This window comes from Quercus robur, chromosome 5 (assembly GCF_932294415.1).
Source record: "Quercus robur chromosome 5, dhQueRobu3.1, whole genome shotgun sequence".
Classification (NCBI taxonomy): Eukaryota; Viridiplantae; Streptophyta; class Magnoliopsida; order Fagales; family Fagaceae; genus Quercus; species Quercus robur.
In genome coordinates, this window is record NC_065538.1 from 54618393 (window position 1) to 54642106 (window position 23714).

At 32.7% G+C, this 23714-nt stretch overlaps 1 protein-coding gene across 2 annotated transcripts; it reads left to right on the forward strand.

The window, feature by feature from the left end:
- The first annotated feature begins 8107 nt into the window (after window positions 1-8107).
- Window positions 8108-18271, forward strand: LOC126728969 (probable LRR receptor-like serine/threonine-protein kinase At1g07650). 2 transcript variants are annotated; one of them, XM_050434746.1, is made up of 24 exons: window positions 8108-8449; window positions 9366-9540; window positions 9800-9871; window positions 9964-10032; window positions 10115-10183; window positions 10268-10339; window positions 10458-10529; window positions 10644-10715; window positions 10806-10877; window positions 11006-11077; window positions 11168-11239; window positions 12286-12354; window positions 12680-12745; window positions 13463-13528; window positions 13636-13671; window positions 13785-13825; window positions 14007-14389; window positions 14466-14661; window positions 15066-15206; window positions 15306-15424; window positions 15565-15775; window positions 15918-16149; window positions 17037-17187; window positions 17717-18271. In XM_050434746.1, the coding sequence occupies exons 1-24, from the start codon at window positions 8326-8328 to the stop codon at window positions 18068-18070; spliced, it is 3006 nt and encodes a 1001-aa protein (XP_050290703.1). In that variant the 5' UTR covers window positions 8108-8325; the 3' UTR covers window positions 18071-18271. The 2 variants fall into 2 exon arrangements, with proteins under 2 accessions (XP_050290703.1, XP_050290704.1); XM_050434747.1 differs by lacking the exon at window positions 9366-9540 and having other exon boundaries at window positions 8428-8449.
- Window positions 18272-23714: the final 5443 nt, after the last annotated feature.

The window sequence follows — 23714 nt, forward strand, 5'->3', positions numbered from 1 at the left end:
AGTAACAGTAAACAACAACCTAATACATAAGATTTATTATGAAAATATTGTGAACATATCATTCTACTTAAATTTAATAAGAATTTGGTGTAAATCACTATATTTACCGTGTCCAATAAAATATTGACACGTCAAACTTTTCCATAAAAGAAAAATAAAGAGTATCACTACACCCATTAGTTTTTTTTGTGTAAGCGAGGATCAAACCCAGATTTCTTATTAAATGACAAAAAACTTTATCAGTTGAGCTAACTGGAATTCACATATGCCCTTTGACTTGATTGTTTGGATTGATATTTTAATTACTAATAAGAATTACACTAATGAAAAAAAAAAATAATGCACAAAGACGCCTATGTATGTTGTAGTTTGAATTTTTCTTGAATTACAATTTACAAATTAATAGGATAGATTCAGCTGAATCACCCCTCCTAATATAAATTCGTAGCTCCGCCCTTGGATGAAAGAGTAAGGGTTTGATGTTGTTGAGGGGGGAAGAGCTTCTTGAGCACGTGAGCCCTTTGAAAACAATGAAGTATAAACATTCATTTATAGCCATCGACCTAGGCAACTACTGTTTAAAATTTCCCTTCAACCAAAGTTTCTTGCCAGTTTCCTAGACCTCTCTGCTTGGGTTTTTTGTATCTTCATATGGGGGAGGGCTTAAGTTCTTCATGCATCATAGGAAGGGTTTATGTTGATTATGCATGGACCATAAGGAAGGGTTTGTGTTCTTCGCTCCGTAGTAGGGGAGGGCTTATGCTCTAGGATTTATATGGGACATGTGAGGTTGACCTAGCTTAACTTACGACAACCTTGCTGGCGAAGGTGCTCTTACAAGTTGAGTAATTCCTCACACTATTAAGTCGTTGACTGTACAAACTTTGTGCTCAACTGGATTTTTTTTATATTGTAATTCCATTTCTCACTCCACCCACCTAATCTAATGTACAATTAAGAATGAAGATTGTAACATCTTCCACTTAAGCATTATTCTTTCAAGACAAACTTTGTTCTAACCTGCTCCGAAGTTGTCATTAAAAAGTATTATAACAATTAATTGAATGGTAAGCTATAATGTACTTGAATAGTAAGCTATAATGTACTTGAATAGTAAGAGTTTGAACAATTGACAAATTCTTACTATTCAATTGTCAATAAAAAAAATATTAGCACAATTGAATAGTAAGAGTTAATTTGTCACATGATGGACACTAATTTGTCCATGCTGGTACCTCGTCTTGTTTTGAATTTGTGGGGCACAACTGAAATTGTTTATTTCTTCTTTTCAGGCAAAACTCAAAATAAAATAGTGTTACTTTAATTTGTTAGGTTTCTTTTGACGTGCATGTTCACACAGATATCAAAAGAAACCTAATCTTTTAAGGTGTCCTGCCGACACTATAGTCAGAAAATTCGGAACTATGCAATGAATTGGCCTCACAGCCATAGCTCACCACAACAGTGTAAAATGGAAAAGTAAAAAGCACTTTGAAAGTTCACTGAGAAATCAAAATAAGATACGGAAACTGCCAAGACCAGTGTGAGACGCTTGACTAGGCTTGAGTTGGTGGGAGACCCGACAAAGGGTACTTTGGTCTCTTTGTTTATTTTTTTTCCTTTAAAGCTGACCCACATCTGATAAAAAGACATGTAAAGCTGTGAAAAAGACTGAAAAAAGCTGGATATTAACGATGCCTGTTAACACGACGCAATAACATATTAGAAAAAAGACCAAAAAAGGTTCCTGATAGGCAGGGCAAGTCTGTGTTTCTCTTTGGGTAAAGAAAGTGAAGTATAAATATATTAAATAATCGTGAGTGCATCTGATTGGGAGAAAAAGTTATTGTCCCTTCTAAATCAGTCAATCAGGTCCAACAGAGAAAAAGAGAATAAAGATTATTAAAAGAAAAAGAAATAGAAAAAACATAACGATGAAATTTCTCTAGCAGGAAACGTCAGTCACGTGATCACCCATATATGGCGATGGCATTCCAAAAAGGCTAAAATAATATATTAAAAAAAGACTATAAAAGGGTCGTGATAGGTAGGGCAAGTCTGTGTTTCTCTTTGGGTAGGGGAAGTGAAGTATAAATATATTAAATAATCGTGAGCGCGTCTGATTGGAAGAAAAAGTTAAAGGAGCATGTCTACCTTTAATTTTTTTTTTTTTTTTTTTTTGAGAAATGTCTACCTTTAATTAGTGCTTAGCATACGGATTGATTACCGGGCCTAGTTGCCCAAGTGGTACCCGGTTTCTTAAGTAACCTCAAATTCGGAGGTTCAATCACCTGAATAAACAATTACCCAGCCAAAAAAAAAAAGCATACGGATTGATTAATTAAAGACTACCTCCCATTGTTGATTGATCCGCATAGTAGTGCAGCAATCACAAACTTGAGACCTTTTTTTGGCCAATTTTATATTCTTACGGTCTGAATCAATTTCTTTGTCATCATATATATGTATATATATACTTCTGTGCTTTAATTATTAATTTTTTGTTTTTCAAATTAATTTTAGAACTAAATCAATCTTTATCTTTAATTATAGCAACTTAAACTTCTAAGCTGAACTCCATTGACCTGATCCGACCAACCTGTTAGCAAGTTCTAAGTGAAAAATTGGTGGTCATACTAATCATGGACAGAGCTAGGAATCAATTTTTGGGGTGGGGTGGGGTGGGGGGAGGGGATGGGAAAGCTTAATGTAAGCTCATTCAATTTTATTACATTCATTATGCTACAATAAAGTATTACCAATTTCATTGAAGTAAAACCATTATTTATTATTATTATTATTATTTTAAGATGCTTCGTTATTTTCATGTCTTATTAATATACTTTACTAGAAATTAATCCCTAACCAAAAAAACCAAATAAATATGCCCCACGAACCTAAACAAAAAATGTAAATAAAGTTTATTTACTTTTTTTTTTTTTTTTGAGAATGAATGCAAATAAAGTTTAAAGTAAACAAATACTTGAAAAAAAATTAACAAACAAAAAGTAGTGTCAAGCAAAAAAAAAAAAAAACATTGTTATTTATAGTTAGAGGGTTACAGCCATTGCCCATTATCTTGGCTTTAGAAAAAAATTATTTTTTTATACAACATTTTCAAAGCTTTTCACGTGCTATCTCAGTTATAAATCAAATAATAATTAAAAATTTTCTTCTTTCTTATTTGAACCTTGAAGTCTAGAAATCAAATCAAATCACAATTAAACCATCTTTTGTTGGGCAAAATTTGCTCAACAATACATTTTTTGGAAAAAAAATTCAATGGCTAGTACATGTTTGAAGTTATTTAGTAAGTTAGACTGTTTTTTAAAAATCGAGTTTGTGAAACTCGAATTCCAACCAAAAAAACCAAATAAATATGCCCCACGAACCTAAACAAAATATGTTAATAAAGTTTTTTTATTTTTTTATTTTTTTTTGAGAATGAATGTAAATAAAGTTTAAAGTAAACAAACACTTAAAAAAACAAAAAATTAACAAACAAAAAGTAGTGTCAAGTAAAAAAAACATGTTATTTATAGTTAGTGGGTTACAGCCATTGCCCATTATCTTGGCTTTAGAAAAAAATTATTTTTTTTATTCAACCTTTTCAAAGCTTTTCATGTGCTATCTCAGTTATAAATTAAATCACAATTAAAAATTTTCTTCTTTCTTATTTGAACCTTGAAGTCTAGAAATCAAATCAAATCACAATTAAACCATCTTTTGTTGGGCAAAATTTGCTCAACAATACATTTTTTGGAAAAAATTCGGTGGCTAGCACGTGTTTGAAGTTATTTAGTAATTTGGATTGTTTTTTGAAAATTGAGTTTGTGAAACTCGAGTTCCAACCCAAAATCTAGTTTCTTGAACTCGATTTATACCTAACCTTGATTTTTTTTAAAAAAAAAAAAAGTTGGAACTCGAGTTTACTAAACTCGAGTTCCATGCTTTAAAAAAAAAAAAAAAAAAAAAAAAAAAAAAAAAAAACACCCAAATGGAACTCAAGTGTAGAAAACACGAGTTTTTTTTTTTTTTTTTTTTTTTTTTAAATGGAACTCGAGTTCCACGAGTTTTTTATTTTATTTTTAAATGGAACTCGAGTTCCACCTTTTTTTTTAAATCAAGGTCAGGCGTAAATCGAGTTTGAGAAACTTGATTTTGGGTTGGAACTCGAGTTTCACAAACTTGATTTTCAAAAAACAGTCCAACTTACTAAATAATTTCAAATGCATGCTGTCTATCTAATATTTTTCTGAAAAAATGTTGTAGAGCAAATTTTGCCTCTTTTGTTGTGTTTGTTACTCTCCTAACTGTTTCCCATAAAAAATAAAAAATAAAAATAAAAATAAAAAAAACTCTCTCCTAACTGTTAAATCTAAGAAGTTCACCGTTGTTGCATCCATTCTCAAAAGCTCGTTCAACACTTACTTTCAAGAGCTCAAGTCTCAACACTCAAGCTCACAGCTGCTGCATCTTTCACTCTCTCTGTCTCTCACATTTAGTTTAGTTTGGTTTAGTTTTTTTTTTGGAATTTGATGGAATGATTTGGTATGTAAAATTCACATTGACTTTGTTTCAAATATTTTTAAGTGCTGGACTAATCTTTTGGTAAAATTTGTTAATTGGGCTAAGTTTTCTTTAACTTTTTATTGTTGAGTTAATATTTTTGGGCTATCTAATTTATTTTTGAATTTTAGATCAGTAATTTTTTATGGGCCTTTTCTTTTCTTTTTTTATGATTCTTTTTTTTGGTTTAAAGGGGCAAGTTTAATTTTATTGTGTCAAATTGCTAAAAATTAGGTAGCTATGTACATACTACTGATTTTTTTTTTCAAAATTTAGGCGCCACCGCCGCCACCCACCCCCCACAAACAGCCAATGAATGGCTCCCGGATACTAATCAAAGTTCGGATGGATTTTTTTTTGGATTTAGACCAATTAATCTTTACTATTGAACTAAAATTCATATCACGCAACATTCAAGTACATATTGGAGGAGGATCTAATTAACTTTACGTATTCATGTCACTAAGCAAAAGGAAAAAAATAATGAGGATTATTTACTTTGGATTAGTTTTGCTGGAAATTTTATTTACTTATTTGTTAAAAATTGGAAATAATTGGTAAAATCTTGGTCAGATGATAAAAAAAACAATAATCAAAACCATAGGTATAGGCCTTAAAATACGCCGATACAGGTCTCCAAAGTTGTTGGTAAGGACTGTCCTGATACAAATAAAAACGCCAGAACAGAGTCTGAAAAGCGCTAGAATAGGTCTATGCCAATTGTCACTGCACGGTAGTTTGAAGCGCCGGAATAGGCATTTTGGGCCTATTCCAGTGCCTTTTGAGGCTATCCCAGTGGTTTTGCAAACACTGGGATAGCCCCATTTTTTGTAGTAAAGTGCTATTAATACTTTCTTAAAATGGTTCATTAATAATGCTCTAAGAGTATCTGTAAACTATACCTAAATTTAAAAGGCTCTAAATCATGCGCATGAAAGTTAGTTGTCGCTTCAATTGCCTTGGATAGACAAAATTATACTATTCCAAAATGAAAAACCGTTGGTCTACATTCCTTTATTCGTGTAATATTTACACCATGAACTAAATAAATGTATATAATATTGTGAACATCTATATATATATATATATATATATATGTATAGGGTTGAGTTCAAGTTATACCTGGTGTAACTTTAAGTAATGTTACACCACTTAATATTTTTTAATTGGATTCGAATATTGACAAATTCACCGTTAGATTACATTATCTTTATATATTCTCTATGCTTGCAAAATTTTAAGATGATCAAAGATTAATAGCTATGTCATCAATCAATTGTTAAAATTTAAGTTTTTGTAGTTTAAAATAATGCATAAAAGATGAGTTTATGGATCAAATGGTAAATAACCTCCGATTGATATGAAAATTGGTTTGCATGTTAAAAACATATAGAACATATAATTCAATGGTTGAATTTTCAAAATATTAATTTAATAACAAGTTATTGGATGGTATAACATTACTTAGAGTTACACCAGGTGTAATTTGAACCAAACTCATATATATATATATATATATATAATATCAAATGTGTACAATTCAAACTCTCTTTTTTTTTTTTTTTTTTTTTTAACTCTTACTCTTAACCTCTCATATAATGAAGTTGGCAATAGTGGCTCTAAAAATGTTTTCCTGGGTGTTTCCTAAAAAAAAATTTATATATTGATGACAACAACAACAACAATAACAATAAAAAAATTACGCAAATATATAAAGTTTTACAATTTAAAAATTATGGAGTTCAGTTGTGGTTGTTGTTAATGTTGCTGAATAGGGATGGACAGCGATGGCTAGAAAGAGTAAGTGAGTTTCTTATTTCCTTTTAGCCTTTAGGTTTGATTTAGTTTTAGTTTAAATTGTTTAATGACTTGTGAATCCCCAAGGCACTTAGGCAGTGCTGTTTTTTTTTTTTTTTTTTTTTTTTTTTTTTTTTTTAATATTTGTTGAATTAAAAACGTAATCATGTTAGTGTTGGAGTAGTGATAGTCCTAGTTTGAGATGAGATTGATCTTGTACTAGGCTTTTCTGTTGGCATTTGGTTTGGGCCTTGTTTGTGGTTTTATTATAATTTTTTTTTCTAGATTTTTGTTCAAGTTTATTATTATTTTTTTTTTCCATGATTTTATAAACCAATACAGTGAAAGAACCGGAAAAGGGATTGGTGATTGGTTTTTTAGTCAGATCGAGATCCGACTGATGGTCTAACCGGCGACGTCATAAATAATATAATTAATAAAATTTTAAATTATATAAATAAAAATATAATAAGTTTATTACTAATAATATGATAGCAAAATGTAAAAACATAATTTTTTTTTTTGAGAAACAAAAAAACATAATATTTTGTAAAAACATAATGTTTTGTGACACTTTTCGTGTAAATTTAATCAAATTTCCTTAGAATGGACAATTACATGTTTAATTATATAATCATAAAAATAAAAAGCTTATTATATATATAATGAATTAATTGATGTTATATAAAAATTAGTAACTTTTGAAGTTTATTCACTTAACTAACTAAAATTATTATTATTTTCTAATCAAAATTATCAGAGAAAGAAAAAAGAAAAGTAGTTGTATAATGAAAAAAGCTAAATTTACGTGATTTTGACTGATTAGTTTTATAATATATATTATAATGTTTTTGAAGAAGCGTAGTCGTATAATGACAGTGTGTCAAGTAAAAGAAAAACTAAAAGTAAAGTCGCAGTATAGGTTTAAAAGAATATAAAAGCATGTTTTTTTTTTAAAAAAACTTGAAAGACCTTAATATATTATTAAGTTGTTCAAATTATGGACTAAAATTTAATTTTATTGGCATAAAAAAATTTTAGGATGTTCCCAAAATTTTTTTTTTCAAGATAGATAAATATAAAATTTTATACTATTATGTATAAATTTTTTTTTTTTTCAAGTTAGGGTCGTCTCCCTGGCCATAAGGTGCCACTGCCTGTTGGATGGTACCACGTGTCATCACTCATTCTTTTTCACAAAACTTGCATCCGGCGGGGAAGCTGAAAGAGATAGACAATGGTACACGTAAAACCAAACTTTATTCTATAAAAGAGATATTACTATTAGTGAAAGATTGTGGGGGCCTGGATTTGTCATTGGATTTAGACCAATCTTCACCGTTGAACTAAAAACCCAGAAGTCTGCGGTTACATCAAACGGGTCAAGTTTGTTACTTTGAATAGAAGATCGATGAGATTGACCAATGTGTACGTAATTCAGACAGTGTACCACCTAGCGTACATAATTTCGTTAAAGTCAAGTTAGTCAACATTTGTTATATATGTACTAATCAGTGGATGGCACATCTGGACAAGTGTTTTACGCATAAAGTTTCCACGTAAAGTTGTAATACAACTCATAAAACTATATAGTAAAAGCAATATATGAACAAAAACTTGTAAACATATGCACTTTTAATTGAAATTTTCTTGAATTTTTTTTTCTTAAAAAAAAAAAGAAACCCGTCGATTCCAATAAATATTCTGACACCCATAATAAAATAGTACTTAATGACTAAATTGTCATTGGCATGACACATCAAACGCATACAGTTTTGAAGGAAAAAGAATACTGCAGATTGGATAAGCTGTACACATGCAGTTTTGCTTTTAATGGGTCTTGCACAAGTGTGCGGCGTGTATGCAAAGATCCAGGGAGAGAGAGAGAGTTTTGTACAGAGTGTTTGAGAAAGTGAGGCTGTCAATACTCAATACCCAGTGGGATTTTTGGAAGGGAAGATGGCAAAGCTTGCTTATATTCCAGTGACCATGTTTAGCTTAATTGTGTTTGTAATAGTATTTATGTGCACAGGAGCAAACGAAGTTGAAGCACAAGCACCAGGGAGTCTTCCTGATAATGAAGGTACTTTCTGTTTGTATATATTTATATGTTATTTTGGTAATCAAGCTCAAGTTTATGGAATTGGAAATCAGTATATTGAAGTTTCAGTTTGCTCAGCTTAATGAAGTTTATATTAGCTGTTAGCAGCATCCTTATTGCCTCTGTGTTGTAACTTGGCCTCATGTGGTTAAGGGCTTGACATGCTTCTCATACTATTTAATTAGCCTTTTTAGCACTGCTATAAAACCCCATAATGAAACTGAATTTCAAGGATCATCACAGAGAAACCAAGACATGACTTTTACCTTCTTCGTGGCCATATCTGGTCACATTAAATGGGTCGATTGTAGAATTACGAAACCATGCTTTGGATTTGCTTTGAGAAACCGAATTAAATGAGGCCACTCTAGTTATGATTCTTCCTCTTATAGAATCCCACATAGCAGTTAAACTTTATTTTTTTATAAAAATAAAACTATAAAATAAGGGACCCAAGTCACTGATGGGTTTGATGCATCATAAACTATCCTAGGACCATATTTGGTAATGAGAAGTTCTCTAATGTGCCAATTACTCAATCTGAACTAAACCATTCCATTCCCAATTAGGTGCTTACAGAATTAGGAGTAATAGGCCTTAACTTCAGCAATTTTCCCCAACACCAAGAACATTCCCTAGACATTTTCATAGACCATGAATTTTGTCCTTTCAATAAGTATTACCCAGGCAACCCAGAACAAGCTTGACAGGGTAAAGGCAACCAGATATTCCTCATAACTGAAGCATTATTTGAATTTAGGATTTGAAACAGCTGTCTGGTTAACTTTTTTTCTCAGCTGCACTATTGGCACGTTCATTCCACTGGTAGGCATACTTATCAGTTATTTAGGTAACAAAAAAATCCTGGTAGAGAAGTTGATGCGTTTGATGTGTGCAGTGGAAGCCCTTCAAGAAATAGCTACACAGCTGGGGAAGAAAGACTGGAATTTCAAAGTAAATCCATGCAATGACTCAAGCTGGATTACACCATTTTCAAGTCAGAGGCAATTGTACAATAATTCTGTCATCTGCAATTGCTCCAACACGGGTGGTGTATGCCACGTGGCTAGCATGTACACTCCCTTTGCTCATATAACACAAAAGTTATTCTATTAAATTTTCTTATGAAGGTTAATGGCAAATAATAGCAATGAATATTTGAATAAGATGTGTAACTTAGTTGAAAATTGGATAAACACCTATTTCTTTATTTTGCTAAAATTTTTTCTCTTTTTTATTCATTGAATTTAAGCTAAGACATTACTTTGAAATTGTTACATAAAATTGTAATCTCTCTCTATTTTTTATTTTACTTTAATCTTTGTTATACAGATTTCTTAGAGGGCAGGATCTTGATGGTATACTTCCACCATCTTTGGTTAAGCTACCCAACCTTAAGGAAATGTAAGAAGGGCTTCCAATTATTTGTTTTTCTTGTTAGCCAGCAAATTAGACTATAAGCTTCTACTTACAGCAGACTTTCCTCTTGCTGACAGTGATTTGAATAGAAACTACCTTAGTGGAATGATACCACGAGAATGGGCTTCAATGAAGTTGGAATTTCTGTAAATGACTCACCACCCTTTCAAGTCCAAGGTTAGCTGGTTAAAGCTAATTATTAAACTAATGAAAATGAATCAAGTGCAGGTCCATCAGTACAAACAACTTATCAGGACGTATTGACTACTTGGCAAGCATTACCACTCTGAGAGCTCTGTATGTTCTGGATCTCTATGTTAAATAATTTCAAAAATTCATTTGGTTAAGCTCTGCTGTTTGTAATCTTGGACTTTATTTCAGGTCCATTGAAAGCAACCTGTTCTCTGGCCCTGTTCCCCCTGGGCTTGCAAACTTGGTTGACTTGGAGATTCTGTTAGTGATTCTTTCTTTTCACATCACATTTGATTAGTCATTTCTAAATTCTCAATGAGTTTCATAACATAATAATAGCGTATGTTGAACTGGTCTTAAGTTTCCTTTTTTACTGCAGCGTTCTTAATGCTAACAATCTCACAGGAGAGTTGCCAGTAGCTCTCACTAGTCTGACCAAATTAAGAGAACTGTAAGTGGTTGTCAACTTTTCAATTTCTGTACTAACAGTAATTTTTTATTTTTTGTTGAAAAATAATCAGGTTTTTATTTCATTCTATCTTGTTTCTATCTGGCCCATATGCAGTAGGATTAGCAGTAACAACTTCACTGGAAGAATGCCTGATTCCTTTCAAAGTTGGAAACAACTTCAGAAATTGTATGTGATATTCCTTCAATTTTATGTACAGCACTTCTACATAAAAGTCTCAGGTTTAATCTAAATCCATTGTAATTATGTCCTTAACAGAGAGATCCAAGCTAGTGGTCTTGAGGGGCCCATTCCTCCTAGCATTTCGGTCTTAAGCAATTTAACAGAGCTGTGAGTTCCGTGTTCTATGTTAAAAGTTGCTGAGTTGCATAATCTCTACAATAATTTCATGTGATTTTAAACTAATAAAATTTATAGCCAAAGAAAATAACAGTTATTGATGGCGCAATATCATGCAGAAGGATCAGCGACTTACATGGAGTAGGTTCACTTTTCCCGAACCTACGTAACATTGGAGGCCTGATAAGATTGTAAGGTTTTTATGTTGTAAAATTATCTGCAATTAGAATAATACACATGTTATTGCAATTTTGCTTATATGAAGTTGGTTTATGTTTCAGGATGTTGAGAAGCTGTAATATCTCAGGACAAATCCCTGGATATATATCAGAAATGACACAGCTGAAAATTTTGTAATTCCTCTCTTCATTCTTCTCTTTAATTTTTCGTGAATTACAAAAAGATTAAGAAATATGGAGAAAAATATTTACACTTGACAGGTATTGAAGTTCAAAATGTGTGGACTTAAGCTACATTGCAATTGATAACTTGCTAAATTCTAATTTTCGACACAAAATTTTGAGACCTTTTATTCCTAGCTTGACAAATAGCTTATTGTATAGTATTAGAATTAGTATCTCAAGAGTTATGATCTGAATTTATTGCCTCTTTTGTCTAGTGATTGTAATTTAAACTGCTAAAACAGAATGTTAGCCAAGGATATCTACAGATAAGAACGATAATGACATTATGATGTTTAAGAAGACCTTTAGTCTCTTTAATTTGGTATGTACCATGAAAACCTTTTACACTCTCCAATGTAGGTGTGAGAAACTGAAAATGTTATACTACATAATACATTGATAAAAGATAAAAGTGTCAGGTGGAGCCCAAAATTCATGATAGGAAAGAAAGATGAGTAACATAAAATTAAGAGAGGTCATATGAAATATGAATAGGTAAAGTTTGGAGGGCTAGCTGTATACATTTCTCAAGTTGCATAATATGACAGGGATTGAGACAATTTGTAAGTTCATTCAAGAAGAATTAAAGTTGAGACTAGTTGTTTAGGTGTACACTATACATAAATATTTGTTTTGGATTGTATGTAATTAGATGAATTCTAGATGATTATGCCCATGCTATTACCTGCCACATGTTTAAAGATAATTTGACTGATGCCTACTTGAGTTACTCATTACAGCAATGCCCTCGTCAGATTTGTGCTTAGTACTCTTCAATTATGAATGGAAACAATTATAGATTTATAGCTCCATAGATTAAGTATGCGAACATATTATCAGGTCCTCCATCAATCTGCTATACCTAAATTTATGTTATTTTCTAGGTCCATTCTTATTTGGGGAACAAGCATGTCTCTAAGTTAACCATGTTGACTTGGACAGTTATTTAGCTTACTTTCTTGTGTTCTTATGACATCTGCTTTTTCCTTTTTCAGGGATCTTAGCTTCAACAGATTGGAAGGAAACATTCCAAATTTGGAAGTTCTAACTAGTTTGGACACCATGTAAGCCATCTAAATTCATGCGGTGGCCAACTTACGACTTGATCTTGGGGCCATTTATGTTAAGCTGGACATACTATGTTGGCCTGCTTTCTAAAGCAATTTAAACTTTTGAGATTGTTGATTTACCAACATAATGTAAGAGCCTTTTTGTCTGAAAGGTTTTTGGAATGAAGCATTATGGTGCAAAGTCGTATGTCTGAAAGGTTTCATACAAATAGAGTCAGCTCGCAAAAGTTTGAAATTTATTTTCTTTTATGTACATTCAAAATAGTTACAATATGTGTGTTTCTAATCACAATGTGATGATTTGATGCTCATTGGATAGTTATCTGACAAGAAACTTGCTCAGTGGGCCAATTCCAGACTGGTTCCAGGGCAGAGATAACCGCTAGTATGTTTTCCTTCTTAACTTCTACACTGAATTTGCATGACATTTTCGTTCACTTATATTATTTTATTTGGGACTGTAGAAGCATATTCTCTTAAGGTATTAAACATAATGTTTTATATCCGAAAATGTATATATTTGAAATCCTAATTTGGATAATGGTTCATTTCGTGGCCTCTTTATGGGTAGGTTGCACCGAACATTCTCCACGAAATGGGTGAAATAATCCCATTCTTCTGGCAGCTTAATTTGCATTTTTCTCCATGTTGCATCACCTTGAAAGAACAGCATTATTTTGTTCCATTGTTCAATGTTTGTTATCTAGAAATGCTGGGTGGGGGTGGCCAAGTGGGCCTAAATTGATGTTGCTTTAGCTTTGATAAATCCAGTTTGAAGTTTTAGAAATGCTATATTATGGTAAATGTATAGAACACAATTCTGTTATAGAATACATGTAAGATATGTCTTTCTTAGAACATCCATAAGGATGGTATAAATCACTGAATTGGTTAATTGTTTAGCTAATTATGGAAAGAAGGGATTAAGATTGTATTAATTGGTGGTTAATATGGTCATAAGTTTGTATACAACTCTCAAATTTCCTCTTTCAACTTTTTAACATATTAGATCAATTGTAGCGTTAAGATCAATTCAAATCAAAATTGATGAAAATGTAATTTTATGTATTGGAAGATTAAAGGAAATCACGTTTTTGTGCAGTCAAGTAGATATCTCTTACAATAATTTTTCCGAAAGCTCTGCGCCAAACACTTGTCCTGACACCTTGTAAGAAACTTTTTCCTCTTAAAGTCAACCTACTTGAGCTTTCAACACCTTTATTCATTTACTTCATTTATTTTTTGGGAGAAAGTAACTCATTTGTAATTCAACAGAAATTTGTTCAGAAGCTTTTCTGGACAGGACAACTCGTAAGCTTCTAATTTATTTAACTTCTAAGGAGAGCACTTTTTATAATTTTATTTTTCGTTTCCATTTTTTTAAATATGCTAATTCTTCTTCCTTATGTTACATTTTAATCTAGAATTCTTACTGAATGTCTGAAGAATAGTCCATGTTCAAAAGGTATATATATATATATATATATTAGAACCAAACTAGCATTTAGATGCTTCAGTTATCAATATCACATCTTCCTCATCAATGATTTTTTATCAAGAAAACAAAGAAGAAGATTAAATTATTAATGATAATTGAATATCTCCTGTTTTGTTTGATTGTATCTGATTACTTTGGTGCTCTCTAGATCAGTATTCCTTGAATATAAACTGTGGTGGAAATGCAACCACCATTGGAAACATCAAATATGAAGCAGATTTAGAGCTTGGAGGAGCAGCAAAATTTGTTCGCATGATGTCAGATGATAGTTGGGGCTTTAGTAGCACTGGAGATTTCTGGGGTATTTGGAGTGGTGCACATGACTACATAGCAACAAATGAATCTGTACTCAAAATGAATGACTCCGAATTGTACATGGATGCACGCCTCTCTCCTCTTTCTCTCACATATTATGCGCGCTGCTTGGCAAATGGAAATTATACAGTGAAACTTCACTTTGCTGAGATAATATTTAGAGACAACAGATCCTTTTTCAGTGTTGGAAGACGGATGTTTGATGTTTATATCCAGGTACTGGTAGTCAGTCAGATTTTTTTTCTTCCCTAAATGCTATAGACAATAATTTAACCTAAATATGTTGTTGTAGGAAGAACTGGTGCTGAAGGATTTTGATATTGAGAAGGAAGCACAAGGAGTTGACAAAGCAATTGTTAGGAACTTTACAGCATTTGTTAAGAATAAAATTTTGGAGATCCGCTTTCACTGGTCTGGGAAAGGGACAACAAATGTCCCAAAGAGAGGAACATATGGTCCTCTTATATCAGCTATCTCCATAGATGCTGGTAAGTACAAAAGTTGTATGTTCTGTATTCCTTCTTTTACATGGTCAGTTATTTCTCACTCTCACTCTTTCATTTTTGAGTTTTGAAAGTTTCTATTTTCCAAAACTAAAAAGTAATATATTCTTATTGTATGGTGTATGGTGTATGGAGAAGCAGTCTCCAAAACTACTGGATGCAAAGTAAAATACTTGAAACAATGTTAATGTGCAGATTGGTCGAAGACATACAAAGATTTTTTCTTATTCCTCTCTAATTCCTCTTTCATTACCTAACCTGTGTTTTGAACCATCTAATAGTATCTGGTTTTACACTAGATCTACCTATGTGTCTGCCTTTACAGTACAATATACAAAACCGAATGCAGTTTCACAATCACTATTCTTTTCTACTTTCCTTCTTTGTAGATTTCAAACCTCCTGATGATATAAAAAAGAAGATACTCATCACAGTTGGAACTGTAGTTTTGGTGTCAAGCCTTATCCTCCTGATTTTAGGAATTCTTTGGTGGAAAGGATGTTTGGGAGGCAGGACATCAAGGGAACAAGGTAACTTTGTTTTGATATCATTTACTAGTCAGAATACTAATGAAGCAGTCATGTAAATTTTTAAGATGCATTCTAATATCTGAAACTTGTTCCATACAGAACTGAGAGGCCTAGATCTGCGAACTGGTTTTTTTACATTCAGGCAAATTAAAGCTGCCACTAACAATTTTGATGCTGCAAACAAGCTAGGGCAAGGTGGCTTTGGAGCTGTATACAAGGTAATCTACAACTCCATCATGATCTTCTATCTTTGCATGAATGCATTTTATACCTTTTTCTCTCTTTTTTATTCCCTTCGCATTTTCACTGGTCCAGATAGACCTCATACATAACCATTGCACAAATACTGTCAATGCAGGGCACTTTATTAGATGGTACTATAATTGCAGTTAAGCAACTTTCTTCTAAATCAAAGCAAGGGAATCATGAATTTGTGAATGAAATAGGCATGATTTCTGGATTACAACATCCCAATCTTGTTAGACTGTATGGATGCTGTATTGAACGAAATCAGTTATTGCTAGCATATGAATACATGGAAAACAATAGCCTTGAACATGCTTTATTTGGTAAGCTTAATCTTTCATCTTTGGCATATTATTATTTTGACTTGAAAAGAGTAGGATTCAATTTCCATGAATCATATAGGACCTATAGGTTGAACTAAAAATTTGGATATCATTGATTGAGCTATCTACTTTGCTGGTCCAGAGGAAAGCCGACTGAAATTGGACTGGCCTACGAGAAAAAATATATGTCTTGGCATAGCAAGAGGTTTGACTTTCTTGCATGAGGAATCAACCCTGAAAATTGTTCATAGGGACATCAAGACTAGCAATATACTACTGGATGGGGACCTTAATCCTAAGATTTCTGACTTTGGGTTGGCCAAGCTTTATGAAGAGGAGAACAGCCACATTACCACCCGAGTTGCAGGAACCGTGTGAGCTACCTTTTTCTCTTCCTTCAATTTGAACTTAGATTTTTCTTTTGTTCTTTTTTAGACAAATATGAATCTTAATGGCTCTAATTTCAAGTTGCTTTCCTAAAAGAAAACCAGAATAAGGCAGCAATTGAAGTCTCCATAAACAAGTTCAAGTATACACAGTACTATGGGAAAGTCCTCACTTTAAGTATTAGTAGGAGCTTTATTTATATTAGCCATCTGCATTTGCCACCCAATTGTACTCCTATTTAGTATTCCTGCTTTAAAAATCATTTACATGATAGATATAGAAATAACCTGCAAATTTAGTTTACCTCAATTTTATATGCATCGAAGCAACAGCTCAAACTTCTCATCAAATAGAAACTGCAGAATAAAACAAAGGATGAGAAATTTCTGTTTTATTCAAAAATTAAATTTCATATGTTGAATGCTACCTCTAAATTTTACCTTTTAATACAAGGATTAAGGAATATAGAGAAATTTTAATTTATATTTTGCTTTCCTGTATGGCTAATGGTGCATGACTACATCAATTATCAACTTGCAAAGTGGCAATATCCGTAATAGGTAGAGAAATAGAGTCACCCCCCTTCCCCTCACTCTCTCAACCCACCCAATCAACATTAAGTGTAGTTTTTCAAGGCTTGCAATTGTTAACGGTACAAATCTTGTTTTAGGTGAAGTTTCTTTCATGTTGAACAAATTTGTGACTAAATAATGCTAGCTTTTTTTAATGGCATAATTGCTTGCCAAAATGGATATAAAATATTATGATAGGATATCTAGTTACCTAAAACTATTTTGGCATGGATTTGTTTGTTAGAGAAGCTTGTAACCTCATTCTAGTGAAACCTTACTAATCGAATGATCTTTCTGTGCAGAGGATACATGGCACCAGAATATGCATTATGGGGATATTTAACATATAAAGCAGATGTATATAGTTTTGGGATTGTTGCATTGGAAATTGTTGCTGGGAAGAACAACATGAAATATCGACCAAATGAAAATTTTGTATGCCTTCTAGATTGGGTAAGATAGATCTTCATCAAAATTTTCTTATAATTGAAACTAAAGGCAGCTTTGAGACCGAGTCACTTTTTTTGGGACTTCTTTATTTGGCCCTGTATTGTGCATTTATTTACCAATCCAGATTTAAGTGCCATTTTGCACAAGACTTATCTTCTTTAAAACCAAATAACATTTACTGAGTTCTGATTAGAACATTTAAGGAGCTAAGCATTCCATATATACAATTTTCTTTCTTCTCTTCTTATTTTATTTTATTTTTTGGTGGGTAGAGGGGTAACCTGAATAATGATATAAAATGAGAATGTTAAATTGAGTTAGTGTTGTCAATATAAGAATAGCATGAATCTAGCACAAATTTCACTTTTATTTTCATTAGAAGTCTTTTTAGATATAGTTTCTTTTTAAGAACAAGTTTTTTGTATTTGGCTTCAGTAAATTATTACCTTATCATTTAAGATTTGTATTGTTTTGCTCAATATATAATGCTAATTAATTTCTTCTTTCCATTTTCTTCTATATTCTTTTACAGGCCCTTGTTTCACAACAAAAGGGGAATTTGATGGATTTGGTGGATCCAGACTTAAAATCTAACTTCAGTAAAGAAGAGGCAGTAAAAATTATGAAAGTAGCTCTATTATGCACTAATCCATCACCAACACTTCGGCCTACCATGTCTGCTGTAGTAAGCATGCTTGAAGGCCAAACTGCTGTTCATGAGTTGATCATGGATCCAAGTATTTATGGTGATGATTTGAGATTTAAGGCACTAAGAGAATACTTTGATCAGATCATGGGACAGGGCTCAGATGACACCCCGAGTCCCATTCATTCATTGGATGCAACATGGATTGGCTCTTCCACTACATTATCGAGTGAATCTTAATTCTAGGTTAGGTAACCATTACATTGCCCGCCATGATGAAAAATTATTGTCTACTGATAAGAAAATATATTGAATCCCCTGGTTGCAAGATATGTGTTTCATAAAGCTTCTTGTATATTCTTGTCAACTTAGGACAAAAAAAAGAAGAAAATTTAAGAAAATAAGCTGTGAAATGAAGCTGAATATATAGTTGAGTAGAAATTGCCCCTTTACATGATTAAAACATTTGATATGGCAGTTCATGCACTGCTTCTGTGGCTTATCCTTCTAAAAGTGCTATCTTGGTACAAACTGTTAGGTCAAAGTGGAAGTTATATACAAAATCAATGTTTAACCAATCACATTGGTTCTACCACATTGAATTTATAACTGTGGAAGTACAATTGACACTGCTATTTGATAACATCCATGCTTTCCGGGTTAATGGATGTTTTCCTTTGTATGCTTCTGAGAAGTTTGAGGAAAAGAAAAATGTGCTCTGCTGCAAGGGGGGTTGCCCATTCATACGGCAACAGTTTTAGTCAACTTGTAGCTAGTGACGGTAGCGCCCCTTTTGGCAGAAATCTTGGGTTGACTATGTAAAGTGGCCAATGTACTAAACATTGTTAGCATAGAAGTACCTGAGCACTATTTTTTTTAAAAAAAAAATGCAAAATATGAAATGACTATGAGATCCATATGAAATCCCAAACCCAAAAATCTATTCAATTTTAAGCTCTTGTAAGCTCAAACTCTAAATTTGGTTAGCAAATCACTGCCTTTACCATCATACCATTAAGTGAGCCTAAACAAAGCTGACAATCAATGTATTAAGATTGCTAATTCTAAAATTTTGCTCCTTAATTTCCATGGGTAGAAACATCCAAGATTGTTTCAACCGTACAAACCCAAAAGGAAGTTCTTCAAAAGGGCGTAGGTTGATTCAAGGGGGGAAAAAGATTGAATCAACAAGTGATTATGATTTAGGTTAAAGCTTGATTGATTTAGATTAAGGCATGATTTAAATGAAACGTAGTTTCAGTTTGTTCCCATCAATAGGTAATTAATCTTTTTGCTTGGTTGCCTTAAACTGTTCAACATCCCGCAGTTATAGTCATAAGCCACTACCTGATTCCAAGGAAATGATCCTCTATTTCAGAGACTTCACCTCATCTACCTGATTATTGCAAATGACCATAACCAATCGTTTCATTCTTCTATCATATAAACACACACACACACATATATATATATATATATATTAATAATCACAGAATGCATTATAAGAAGCTAATTTTCTCAGAATTCTTCTTAGTATTCTGAGGATTTCTTCAGTACTCTAAACATATAAGTTGGTTTTGTAATCTTGAATTACAGAGAACTCACAGATATGAAGAAATTAGAACTACTAAGTAGGTTCATGAAATTAAAATTGGTTTGGGCCTGTTGGTTTTCTTTTTAATAAACGACTTTAAAAAAAAAAAAAAAATTATCACTAGGACATAAAGAGAATTAAAAGTGTTACGCACATAATATTTTTATAATAAATCTGAGTTTGTAGATTGTTACACCTTCCTAATTTAATTCCATCACTAAAATTACTTTTTGCTTATTAGTAACAGCAAACAATAACCTGACACATAAGATTTATTATGAAAATATTATGGACATATCATTCTGCTTAAATTTAATAAGAATTTGGTGTAAATCACTATGTTTACCGTGTCCAATAAAATATTGACACGTCAAACTTTTCCATAAAAGAAAAATAAGGAGTATCACTACACCAATTAGTTTTTTTTTGTGTAAGCGAGGATCAAACTCAGATTTCTTATTTAATGATAAAAAACTTTATCAGTTAAGCTAACTGGAATTCACATATGTCCTTTGACTTGATTATTTGGATTGATATTTTAATTGCTAATAAGAATTACACTAATGAAAAAAAATAATGCACAAAGACGCCTATGTATGTTGTAGTTTGAATTTTTCTTGAATTACAATTTACAAATTAATAGGATAGTTTCAGCTCGATCACCCCTCCTAATATAAATTCCTAACTCCGCCCTTGGATGAAAGAGTAAGGGTTTGATGTTGTTGAGGGGGACGAGCTTCTTGAGCACGTGAGCCCTTTGTAAACTATAAAGTATAAACATTCATTTATAGCCATCGACCTAGGCAACCACTGTTTAAAATTTCCCTTCAACCAAAGTTTCTTGCCAGTTTCCTAGGTTTTACCTCTCTGCTTGGGTTTTTTGTATCTTCATATAGGGGAGGGCTTACGTTCTTCATGCATCATAGGAAGGGTTTATATTGTTTATGCATGGACCATAAGGAAGGGTTTGTGTTCTTTGCTCCTTCGTAGGGGAGGGCTTATGCTCTTGGGTTTATATGGGACATGTGAGGTTGACCTAGCTTAACTTAGGACAACCTTGCTGGTGAAGGTGCTCTTACTAGTTGAGACGTTGAGTAATTCCTCACACTAGTAAGTCGTTGACTGTACAAACTTTGTGCTCAACAGGATTTTTTTATATTGTAATTCCATTTCTTACTCCACCCACCTAATCTAATGTACAATTAAGAATGAAGCTTGTAACATCATCCACTTTAGCATTATTCTTTCAAGACAAACTCTGTTCTAACCTGCTCCGAAGTTGTCATTAAGAAGTATTATAACAATTAATTGAATGGTAAGCTATAATGTACTTGAATAGTAAGAGTTTGAGCAATTGACAAATTATTACTATTCAATTGTCAATAAAAAAATATTAGCACAATTGAATAGTAAGAGTTAATTTGTCACATGATGGACACTAATTTGTCCATGCTGGTACCTCGTTTTGTTTTAAATTTGTGGGGCACAACTGAAATTGTTTATTTCTTCCTTTCAGGCAAAACTCAAAATAAAATTGTGTTACTTTAATTTGTTAGGATTCTTTTGACGTGCATGTTCGCTCAGATATCAAAAGAAACCTAATCTTTTAAGGTGTCCTGCCGACACAGTCAGAAAATTCGGAACTATGCAATGAATTGGCCTCACAGCCATAGGCTCATAGCTCACCACAACCGTGTAAAATGGAAAATTAAAAAGCACTTTGAAAGTTCAATGAGAAATCAAAATAAGATACGGAAAGTGATAAGACCAGTATCAATGAAATTGTCCCTGGGCTCTTCTATTAATATTGGTCTTCTTTTTTTTTTTTTTTTTTTTTTTTTTTTTTTTTTTTTTTTTATGTATACAAAAAGAAAAAAAAATCATGAATTATGAATTATTTCTACATATCACACAAGGTTGGTAAACTTTGCTTGTAAATTTGTGCATTTTAAACCCTTAGGTGACGGTTAATATGGAGTAATATTTTAGGATTTTTGAAAATGTTTAAAAATTTCCTAACAATTCCATGTTTAGTTCCAAAATATTGCACAAGAGAATCAGATGCCCTTGGGCATCTGAATTCCCACTTGACCCCAATTTTGTAAGAATGTGGATTTCCTTCAAAATAATAGGTGGGTATCCATATTCTTACCATTGGAAAAAGTTACATTATTTTTTGGATAAAGTTTCCCTACAATCTTGTTCGGAGGAACTCTCTCCAAACTATAATGTGTCAGCACTAAAAATTAACACCTGTCCAACCCAACTAAAACTAAAATTCAAGAACTAACTCCCGTTAGTTCAAACGTTAGACCTTTCCATATAATTTTTTATTAAAAAAAAAAAAACTTCTCGCCATCATCACCCAAACACAAACACTCTGTCCTCTCTCTCTCTCTCTCTCTCTCCTTCAACGCAAATCCCTTCTCCATCTCAATCCTTTGTTGCAGACCATTTTTCAGTTTTTTCAATCGTTTTCAATCCCAACTAATCCTCCCTCCACCGGTCCCCCCGATCTATCTCTTGTTTCCGATGGTCCCAGCCATCAACCACTCTCCACTGTTCCACCCATCAAATCCCTTTGCTCTCTATCGGCGTTACTCCCTCCAAACTTATTTTAACATTTATGAAGAAAAAAAGAAATTTTGAAATTTATGTTTATGTGTACACATCATAGTTGTCATTTGGATGGCGATTGGGTCGAATCATAGGCATCTTCGAAGATCGGCGAAGCAACAACTATTCATGATTGTTCCAATTTGGGTATCGGCAAATCTCTTCTCTGGCCCGGTGCTCTTTGTAGTTTTTTGGGTATGGGTATGAGATTGTTTTTCCAGTACGGGTATGCAATTGTTTCCGGTATGATTGTTTTTCCGGTATGGGTATGTGATTGTTTCCAGTATGGGTATGTGTGTTTTTCCTATGGGTTTGTGATGGGTTGTTCAGGGCTGGCCGATGGCTTTGGGCTATGGATTTGCAATGGCTCATGGTGGTAATGGACCAATGGTGGTTGTTTGACCGATTTGGGTTTGGGTTGGGTTGATCCAGAGTGGGGGTTGATCCGGTTTCTAGTGTTTTTAAGGACTTTGTTGATGGTGGTTGGGGGTTACATATTTGGGTGGCAATTGTTCAGAGTTTGGATTGGATTTGGATGCGATTGTTCATAGTTTGGGTTGGAGTTGGGTGGTGTTTGGGTTAGATTTGATTGGTCTGTGTGTGTTTCGGTGGTTGGCGGTAGCAATTTTTTTTGGAGTAATTTTGGTGGTGATAGAAGAGTGGCTGAGTTTTGGTGGATGGTGTTGTGTGGGAACGGCGGAATGAGAGAGGTTTGGAGGGAGAGAGAGAGAGAGAGAGAGAGAGAGAGAGATGTGGAAAGGTCTAACTTTTGAACTAATGAGAGTTAGTTCTTGAATTTCAGCTTTAGTTGGGTTGGACAGGTGTTAATTTTTAGTACTGACACGTCATAGTTTGGAGAGAGTTCCTCCAAACAAGATTGTAGGGAAACTTTATCCTTATTTTTTTATAAATTGATAATTTCACCATTCCTACCTACTCTTTAACCAATTAAAAAAATGTCCTTATCTCTTTTTAAAAATTATGATTAAGAATTAGTCTTCATATATATATAGTAGATGCTAAAAAAAATATTTTTATTAACAAAGAATGATGTTGTGATTGCCATTAAAAACAAGAATTTAAAAAAATTAATTTTGTATTATACATATCATTGAAGAATGTAAGAATTTAATTTTAGGGGATTCACCATGATTTATAGTTTATATTTCGTTTCTTATGCTATTCCAAAATTTGAACATTTTTTGAACTTCTACCGCTTGTATCCTTTCACAAAACTTGCATCCTTAATTTTTTTTACCCAAAAAAAAAAAGGGTGGGGAGAGTAAAAGCTGAAAGAAATGTACAATGGTGCACGACAAAACCAATCTATCTTTAATGATAAAGTTTTATTAGTGAAAGCAAATATGAAAAAATTCGACCGGACTCCTGATTTGAAATCAAAAGAGCCTAATCTTGAGATTTTTTACCTGGAATAAAAATATGTTGACACGTGACCCACTTGAAAACTTTTTAATCTGAACTCCATTGACCCGATCCGACCAACCTGTCAGCAAGGTCTAAGTGAAAAATTGGTGGTCATACTAAATTACTTTTTTTCTTTTTTTTGAAAGGGTCATACTAAATTACTAATCAAAGTTCGGATGGATTTTTTATTTTTTTTTGGATTTAGACCAATTAATCTTTACTATTGAACTAAAATTCATATCACGCAAC

Excerpts from the sequence above, each read along its gene's own strand:
- LOC126728969 (XM_050434746.1), top strand. The coding sequence starts at position 8,326 with ATGGCAAAGCTTGCTTATATTCCAGTGACCATGTTTAGCTTAATTGTG. Across the intron at positions 12,746-13,462 it reads CAGGGCAGAGATAACCGCTA|TCAAGTAGATATCTCTTACA; the intron begins GTATGTTTTCCT and ends GTTTTTGTGCAG. Across the intron at positions 13,672-13,784 it reads TTTTCTGGACAGGACAACTC|AATTCTTACTGAATGTCTGA; the intron begins GTAAGCTTCTAA and ends ATTTTAATCTAG.